General features: G+C 44.0%; 1 protein-coding gene across 1 annotated transcript; it reads right to left on the reverse strand.

Moving 5' to 3' along the window:
- Positions 1-4,276: 4,276 nt before the first annotated feature.
- MANSC1 (MANSC domain containing 1) lies at positions 4,277-9,431 on the reverse strand (the record flags this gene model as incomplete). Its single annotated transcript, XM_010132988.1, has 3 exons — positions 4,277-5,277; positions 8,187-8,327; positions 9,194-9,431. Coding segments are annotated over 3 exons (1,380 nt in total), but the record flags the coding sequence as incomplete, so codon positions are not given.
- Between the last annotated feature and the right edge of the window lie 124 nt (positions 9,432-9,555).

A 9,555-nucleotide genomic window follows, 5' to 3' on the forward strand; every position in this document is an offset into this window, starting at 1 on the left:
CCCTCAGGTTGGTTTGTTGGTTTGGTTTTTTTCTTCATGGAGTCAATACTCAGAAAACAGTGATCCAATGTGCTTGTACAGAAGCTTAAAAACACATATATTTATTGTTTATAATATCTACCGAACACAAAGAGGACAAAGAGCAGCAGTTTTATGCTTTGCAGTTTGATGTACTCGAGAAGACTCGAGAGTCTTCTAGAGACCTAGAAGAAAAAGGCACGTTTAGACCGTGAGATTAAGAGTGAGCATATGTTTCTTGAAGATGAAGAAACATTTGCAATGTATCCTCATCCTTCAAGGGACCTACCTACAAAGAGGCTGGTAAAGCATCTCGGAACAGCATGTACACTCCTGAAAGGATGTGTGAGACTCACTCGTAAACGATGAGGGGATGCAGCTATCCCATAACTATCAATGAACATGGAAGCAGCAAAGTATATTACGCATATGAGAGAACGAGTAACGCATAGGACAGACCCAGCAGCCTGGGCCAGCTTCAGGAGTGTGACAGAGCGCAAAGTACAGATCCTTTGTATGAAGGTGTGCTGGGTGGAAACTGCGACGATGGCACCAAAACTCTGTGTTGGTATCATCATGGAGTGTGGGATGGTGGGATCAAAGCAGTATTTAGTGGTGTCATCAGATTCAAATCCACTAAGGTGGATCTGTAGGAGGAAGGAAAATAAGATTCAGTTTTGAAACTGTCTTCCCATGTAATTCTCTTTTTGTTTTTTATTTGTTTTTGTTGGTTGGTTCATAATATTCTTGAAAGAATCCAGAGTATAAGCACTTCTTACTCTCACAGGAATTACAATCCACCGAAGCACTATTTGAGGAGAACATTCCATACTGAGTTGGCAGTCCTTCGAGGCAGCGACTACGCGCTCCTCTCAACCATCTCAATAGATCCGTAGTTTACTTCTTCATGTTGTTTGCAGTGCGTTTGAAATTTGGGCTTCCTGTTTGCCTTATCATACGATATCACAAACCAGTTTTGTTCTCAACAGTCCATATTTACACACCTTATGTTTGCTCAGACCTATAAAACACCACCATGAAAACAAGCAGCTACAGCATTTATTACACTCTCTAGCCATACCATAACTAGTCACCTTCAGAAAGAGCCACCTCAAGTGCACGGCTCGTCATCATATTACGATGGCTAACGACCCAGTTACACGTGTGGTGCACAGTTAAGAACACGGGGGATGTCAATGGAAAAATAGAGAAGTGCACAGAAGTTCTGGATAAACGGTGTTCACAAGCATGACAAACTGCACGGATCTTTTCCAGCTACTCTGTCTCACTCCTTTCTGTTTCGTAATACAAGACCATGATCCAGGCAAATAAATAAGCTCCAAAAATGCATATAATTAAGTGTTGTAGTTGAAAGAGTGATGATGGGAAGTTTCTGTCTCCTGCTTGTTTAAGTGGCAACACCAGTGTGTCTAATAAGGCAATCTAATCTAACATCATTAACAGCGAGGATGCTTTGTTTGGTTGTCTTCTACAGCTGCGCGCTACCACTATTTGACTCCGTAAGAAGTTTAAAAGTGTGTGTATATAACCTACCATGCAGAACCTTCCAATAAACGAAACAGCTTTCCTATAAACCGTTTTTGCAATGAAATAGCCATTGATTGGGAAGTTTAAAACCGAACTAATTAAAACATTTTAAAATTGGCATACTCAAAACTTGCCAATTCTATTTAATAAACTGTTGTTGCCCTCTAGTGTTCAAACGCAGCTTGTAAACGCGCCTCCAGAAAGATCCAGACAGGTCGCCTAACAATTTCCCATTTGTTATCAATGCAACAAGACAAATGGATGGCAAAAATAGACAAGTGTTTCAGTACATCTGCCTACTACCGACTTTTCTTTGCTCAAGCATAAAAAGGGATTTTTAACATAAGAAGATTTAAAGATTTTGTTTCACTCAAAAATTCCGAGAGGCCACTCAGCTCGGCACGTTCACCAAATCAGTCACGGTACCCCTGCGCCTCTCTGATTTACTCCTGCCATTCACTGTGCTTGAAATACGTTGCTGTTTGGGTGGGGGGGCAATACTTACAGGAGCCAAATATATGCCCAGTGCTCTGAACAACCTTGAGATACGTCTGCCTGCCTTCTCCTGAATGTATCTGTGCTGTACTGTATCAGTTAATACCAACCAACCCACCACCTCCCTCCTACAGCAGAAACACACAGCAAGGATTCAGGGTTCGTCTCAGGACCTCTCCTGTCAGAAGCTGCTGTGATGGCATCAGCAATGTAGGCTCCTTATGAAATTTTAGCTCTTTGAGAGAAAGTTACAGTCCATCTCAGATCGGCACCTGCATTTTTCCAGCCGCAACTGGGCCTAGTACTTATCATTTTCTTAACTCATTTCCCAGAAACTTTGTTCCCCCTTGTCATGTTCCTTGACCAGAAACCTTTGAAAATAGCTATTAAAAGAAAAAAAAAAAAGAGGTTAAACCAAACGCAGTCAACAGACAAGCTGATGAACTCGCAATAGTTTTCTTTTGTAATTTTGTTCACTTTTAAGAGGCCAAACAGAATGTTTCTCATTTAAGCATTATCAGACATCAGCAATGTAGAAGACCAGATGGTTTTTGTATCTATAAAGCAATTTGCAGCCCCCACGTAGTGAGAATTCAACTTCTTGACATAAGGAACACTGACTTTTATTTGATCTTTGACTAATGGAATTTTCAGAGAATTTTCTGCATAAAGTTATTGTTAGAGCTCTCAGAACTTACCTTGAGGCTGTTTTTGGATCACGCCTGCTTCCCACTGCAATAAGCTTGACAGATCTAAGAATCCCTCGGACGTGAGTCATGTTTCATATTTTGTAATAGAATTATTTCCTTGTATTCATGAGGCACCCTTCCTTCTCTGTCTTGGTGTTTGTTGTTGATTATGCTGCCTGCCACACGGATACTTTGAAATCTAGTCTTTCGTTCTAAAACCAGGTTTAGACTGGGTGTATGTGAAGGGAAATGTGAATGTATGAACTGGAAGTTGTGTAGCGAGCAGTAGATGCTCACATGTACTCTCACTCTTCTCTTGTTGCAGAGGTGGGGAACCACACGGAGCAGCTATGAATATCACCAGTCACAGGAAGGTGACCCTAGAAGTCAGAACCGTGAGAGCTGTGTGCGGCACGGAGGGACAGCCACTGCAGCACTGCTGCACACAGCTCTTTCGAGAGCCACCAGCCTGGCGCGGGAAGTAGGAGAACACCAGAAGCATGACGATAATGCAGTCTTGTTTATCTGCTCCTGCTGACTAAAGGAAACTTCTCTGAGCTTGGCACCCTCCTACAACATAGCCGTCCTTTTCCTTTCAGACTTTTTTACCTCCCTTTAGATGTTCAGCAAATGGAGACCACACCTTTCTGTGTGTCTTCTGCCAGTAATACACCTGTTGTCTTTGCTAAGCCCCCTCACGAGTTTCTGCCTGCTCTGCAATCAGGCACTGAGTCTCAACAGTCAGGGATTTAGGTGTAGTAGAACAAATTCTCCCGTGTGCAAATGCCAAGTCACTTGGTCATGCCGTTTGTTACTGAAGAGCTTGATTGCAGCTTGCTTTATTTGGATATGATAAGAACTCTTTCTCTCTGATATATATTGCAAAGAACCAATGTGGGCGGTGAGCTTTTTGGAAACAGCAAACTCAGTCTGGCAGCATGCAGTTTTAAGGATAGCTTATGATGTATGCAGAAAAAAAATTAAAGATACACGTATATCCATAAACTACACGTAGCTGAGGAAAAGTAAGCTATATTATGTGCACTACAGTTCTTACTCTTTGTACCTAAAACCATTTGGAGGCAAAGCTCTACTGCTAGGTACTCCTTTAAGGCTACCAATAGAGTAAATAGGATTGACAGACAATCGTGTAACATTACGGCATTTGGTACAAATAGCACTAAGGCGGCTCACGTGCTGCACAGGTACTCATTTTATTAGGTGTGCTTCTATTCCACTAATCTTGTCACAGTACAGATCAAGCTCTTGAAATGCTTTTTATCCATAAATATAAGACCTTCTTAGCTTGACTTAGATTTAAGCGTTTATTTTCAGGATCAAAAATGACAGACGTTATAGTGCAGCACAGAAAGAGCAGTTCTCTTCCTCACCAAAGCCATATGTTGCTTTCCCAATAGTGGCCAAAAAAGGAATCCTCTTCTGAGACTTCAATGCCTACTCTTCAGTTCCAGAATTGTCCTCTCAAAGATGAGAGATGCTCCTCACAATCTTATTCCCTCTCCCCATCACACATCAGCGTACATTCCATTGATCAAGTAATCCAGCCTGGTATAATGCCTCTTCTGAAGAGATTCATGTATTTTCTTCCCCATCAGTGCAATAACCAGCAATAAGAATATGACCCCAAAAAGCAAAGCTGCTACAAGGCTGCTTTTTTCTCCCAGCTGAATGACATCTTTCCCTCTCAGAACACTCTCTGGCAGATAGCTTTCTGAATCAGATGGGTCATAACCCTGAGGGTCATTTGGGGAAGCCATGGGGGAATCACTAGCAGACAGATTGAAACCTGAAAAAGAGAGGTGGGTAACATGACTGGTATAGTTAGAAGAGGCAACTGTTGGCTCAGGAGGGATGTCTGCAGTTCTTAGCCCTGACGGGATGGTAGCAGGTGTTGAATTTGAGGTCATCTGGTTGATTGTAGAAGTAGAAGCAGAAGTTGCAAGACTGGAAAGAGGAACCTGAGTAACAGCGATGCTGGTGGCAGGGATACCAGGTTTAGCTCTAGCAGCTGCAGTAGGTGGAAATGTAGCTGTGGCGGTGGGGGTGACAGCAGTAGGTTTAGCACCAACAGTGGGCAGAGAGGTTGTATGAGATTGCAGTCGGGTGGTACTTGTAGGCAGAGAAGTAAGAGTAGCACTGCTGGGCTCTGGAGCACTAGACCGAGTGGTGGGGGACAAAACAGAGGGGTTTCCAACTAGAACAGCAGAAGGCGTATTTGGTGGCAGGTTAATTACTTCCTGCCTTGGGATGGGGTCTAAGTTCTCGGGATGTTTTGCCCTTTGAGATTCAGGAAGAACTGTCTCGAGTTCGCTGTTGTCTAAATGCTCGCCCATGTGGTTCGGGAGCTCAGATGCCTGATGAAAGATGGATTGTTGCAAAGCAGTGGCGTGATCCTGATGGCTAGGCTGACTGTGAGAAATGAAGGCTCCAGCATCCGACGACAAAGAATACCCGTTTGAAGAAAAGTCCTCACTTTGGAAGGAGGTATCCTCTGGGGCATGGGTGTCTGGAAACAGATAGAAAATACTTGTATTTAATTATTACATCTATTTGTTATTACCACAGGCTTACTCTACTTGTATTTCTTAGTAAGGGGGCTCCAGGAAGTAATGACTAATGAAACCGAGGCATTATGATCTTCCTTTATTTCAAATATGCAGAGTGACTTCTAAATTCTGTCTCCTAACACCTGTCAGCCTCAAGCCTGGGCACATCGGATCTTCTCACAGAACTTACCTGTGCAAAGCGGTCATCCCAATCTGATGGTTTTATACTCATTCTGCATGCACGTAAGCGTTCATTTAGCGATGGAAAGCAGTGTGAGTAGGCCCATTGCCCTCAAACCTTTCTCAGCCTCTGTCAGTCAAAATGTCGGTGTTACCAACCTCACCTTTATGTGTCAGCTGCGCACATTTCCACCTAGTCACCACGATTATATATTCCCCTTTATTGTAATATCAAGCACCCTGTGATTGCTTGACACTGTTCAATTCACATACAAAAATTGTCTTCTTATCCAGGGTGGCAGCAATATTCCCATTTTATAGGCCAATTTACACACACACTGATTTGTAGGAAAGACCTGAGCTCCTACTGCTGGGCTAGAAGACAGACACTGCTCCAGGAGTCTCCAAGGCATTGGCAGCGAAGTCCTCCACAAGAAGCAGACTACACTGTATAATTTCTCTAAAAGCTGATATGTATTCCTTCCAAAACAGGTGGGTGAATGCCATTTAACAGCATTTGGAGGCAGGACAACAGTGTTATGAGACGGAAATTCCATACAAACGATAATCCTATCAGCTACCTGATTCTACATAGGTATTACAGAGAGACTGTGGGTGAGCATGAGCTTCTGAAAAGACTGGCTAATTGTTATAATTCAGATTTTTGTATATAAAATAGATTTTATATTTCTTATATATATTATCATTCAGCTGCAGCATGTAGCATTTTAAAGGGAACATGCTTTCAAGTAGTTCTGACTCACTCATTTCTTTTTTAAGAGGTTTGTTAATTGCACTGGAACTGAAATAAATAACAAAAAAGTCCAAGACATTTTCATTGTCACTTCTTTCTTAACTAGGAAGTCTTATCTAGAGGGATGGATTTATTTCAGTTTTACTATATGTACAAAGAACCCTAGTTGACTGCTGTCTTAAGATATATTTTCAAGCCTTAAGACTTCACAAAAAAATTAACTGAAAAAAACCCAAAAACCAAAACCAAAAAAACAACAAACCAAAAAACTAGCAATGCTTTAAACAAGAGCATGACAACAACTGCTTCATGTGAACCATCGACACCAATTTTGATCCTTGTTATCAGGCTTGTTAGCAAAGTAAGATCCTAAATACAGACAGACCCAGCCACAAGTTCTGCCTCAGAGAAAAGCCATACTTTGTTTATATTTGGCCTTAAATAAAACAATATTCAGCTATTGCATAATCGGAAACTGTATGCCCAAAGATGCCCAAACTGCCAGCTGCTTCTGCAACTCTGGGCACATTTCCACACCAGCAAGGAAATGGCCTGATACCACCACAGAGTCAGTCCCCAATTCACTTTTTCCCTGTCCCAGTGCACTCCCATGGACGCACCCTGCCAGGTGTTCAAACAAACAGCGGATGTAGCGTGACAGCGAGAAAACACTCGCAGCATGCTAGGTCATCACCAGTGTGCTCACCTGGGGAACAGCTAGAAAAGCACAGACCATGCACCTAGCGCTCAAACCATGCGGGCAGGGAGCACTGGGGGTCTGCGTGACAAGTACTGCACTCGAGTTAAGTGTCACATCACTGCTGCTCTGCAGCACTCAGATTAATTAACGTAACCGCCTGCTTTAACTAACTCCCTTCCATGTTTTCTGCATCAAACATTGTCTATACGGTATTCTTTGTCTTCCTTTTAGCCTACAAGCTCCCAAATGGAACTGCCCAAAATCATCACATATGAGGCACAGCTGGGGTACTAGGAGAGATACGCTTGTTGGTAAGAAAGAACAAGGGCAGTACACAAGCCACCCTTTAAAAAGTGATTAAAAACACCGAAGTGTCCTGCTGATATCTCACATCCAATCAACTGCATTAGAATCCAAACCTGAGGTTGTCATTCTTAAAAACAATGTAAACACCTCCTGAGCTGCTTTGCTAAAACCCACCGGTACCTTCGTGGGGTGGAAAAGGCAAATGCTAATATGCAATCAAGTTGTTAATACGCACGAGGAAAGCACAAGCATAATTACATTTCTTGTTTCTTTGTTTGAAACCCCTCCATTCTTCCGGAGAAAGAGCTGGAGAAAAGAGTAGTTTTAACGCCAATTTATGGGCATGCAGTTCATTTGCGGCACACAGATTTTGCCCAGTTCCTGTGTGATTGCACTTGCACAGAAATATTTGGTAACATTATGCGAATAGTCCTTCTATACATCCTCCTGTCACTCCTTCCATAGCTCCTTTTGGAAGAGTTCTGTTTTTCAGCAGAAGTTCAGTTTCTGGAAATAGAGAATTTCTGCTGTCTCAGGTGGCCACACTGAAACCACCTTTGGGACTCTTGGCAGGAGGACAGTCCAATTATCGGTTTCTTACCTGAGCTGTTCAAACAGGTCTGGTGCAAGTCCACATCAGTCAACAAGTCAGACTTGCTATTAAAAATCCCATAGCACATAACAGACAGCAAAGAATTTCTGAGTGTGTAGCCCACGTGCCACGAAGCTTTGAGTTTAGTCAGTTTGCATCTGTGTTTCAGTTTCCCTAACTGAAAGCAGAAAACAGTGGTGACTATTGTCCATTACTCAGTAACACCCCAGTGGCGCTCTGCGGCTTGCCAGCACTTGCCTGTGTGTATATGGTATTTCTGAGTGTAGCTTTGATCGCCTGAATACGCAGAGAGCTTCGAAGGCATACTGTCATTTACCTCTAGTTATCCTGTAGGTCACAAGTCCTGTCGCAGGTTTCGTCGGACAAGCCTCTATGCTGGGGCAGTAAAACAGGTAGCAATTTGGATGTGCCCTTGTCCTGCGAGCATCAAAAATCATCAAATTACACTGCTTGTCTCCTGCAAAACATGATGAATACATGTTTCAGCCATAAGAACTTTAATAGCATCTTGATTAAAAGGTCTAGTTTGTTAAATTAATTTTTCCTCATGTAAGAGGAAACTGCTAACATATAACATTCCTACAGGATAAACAGCCTAGGACTGCAAAAGAATGGCCCTGGGCCAAATACAGAAGGTCACCCCTTCCTCTTCCTGTACAGATGAACTAGGGGAAATAGTGAGTCTAACTCCTCATCCTTCCCTCACCCGTACCACACTGGCGCCACTTTATGTAATAATTTCTCACAATTCCTTTATTAATTCCTAAACCTCCTGGATATACCCACCAGGAAGGAAACTATTTACACACGTTTCCCTATCACAGCCCAGGAACCGCTTGGCTTGTTGCTGCTCGGCGGAGGGTGTTCACCGTTACCGCTACCATTTATGCTTACTGCTCCACCAGCTCGGTGCAAACCAGCGAGCTCACAGAAGAGTGTGCACTTTAAGTTTTAAATTTAAATTAAATGTAGGGCAAAACATCACTTTTCAGCACGTCTACTAAATACACCTTACACCTCTTTGAGTCTGGGGATCTGAGAGGTTTTGACATTTACAACCACCACTCTTTGCTTGCACCTATTTTCCTGAGCGCGGCGGGGTCTCCATTAAGATCTAAGGCCACACTCGGCAGGACAGGAGAGCAGCCGCAAGCTCTTGTTCCTCGTTGCACCGTGAATGAAAGGATCAATTAACGTTTCTGTGCCGAATAGCGAGAACAGCCTTGTCCCTTCTGCTTGAACACCAGGCGAGCCCAAACTTCAGAATTCACCTCCCCAGAGTTCGTGTATAGCACCAGAAAAGAGCGAAGAGGAGCCAGTTACCTGAGAGCCGTTCCCCCGAGCAGCAGGCGCCAGCGCAAGCCCCTGGGGTCGCGGCGTGCACCGGCTCTGCGCCGCCGATGCCCTTGGCCAGAGCCAAGTTTATGTCGATGACGGTATTTTCCATTTTCTCGGCGGAGCACTCCTGGCTCGGGGACGGTCCGGCCGCCACGCAGGTGATCACCAGCAGGTAAACGGGCCACCGGCTGCGGCCGGGACAAAACGGCCCGGGGGAGCGGGGCTTCCACCGGCAGACATGGTCCCGGGGAAGGGGGTCTTCACACGGCTGGCGTGACGCCGACCTCGGGGCGCCCCTCACCACGCACGGACCGGACCCTCCTCTGCCAGAAACGGGATTTCGCGGC

This window comes from Buceros rhinoceros, unplaced genomic scaffold (assembly GCF_000710305.1).
Source record: "Buceros rhinoceros silvestris isolate BGI_N320 unplaced genomic scaffold, ASM71030v1 scaffold20233, whole genome shotgun sequence".
Classification (NCBI taxonomy): domain Eukaryota; kingdom Metazoa; phylum Chordata; class Aves; order Bucerotiformes; family Bucerotidae; genus Buceros; species Buceros rhinoceros.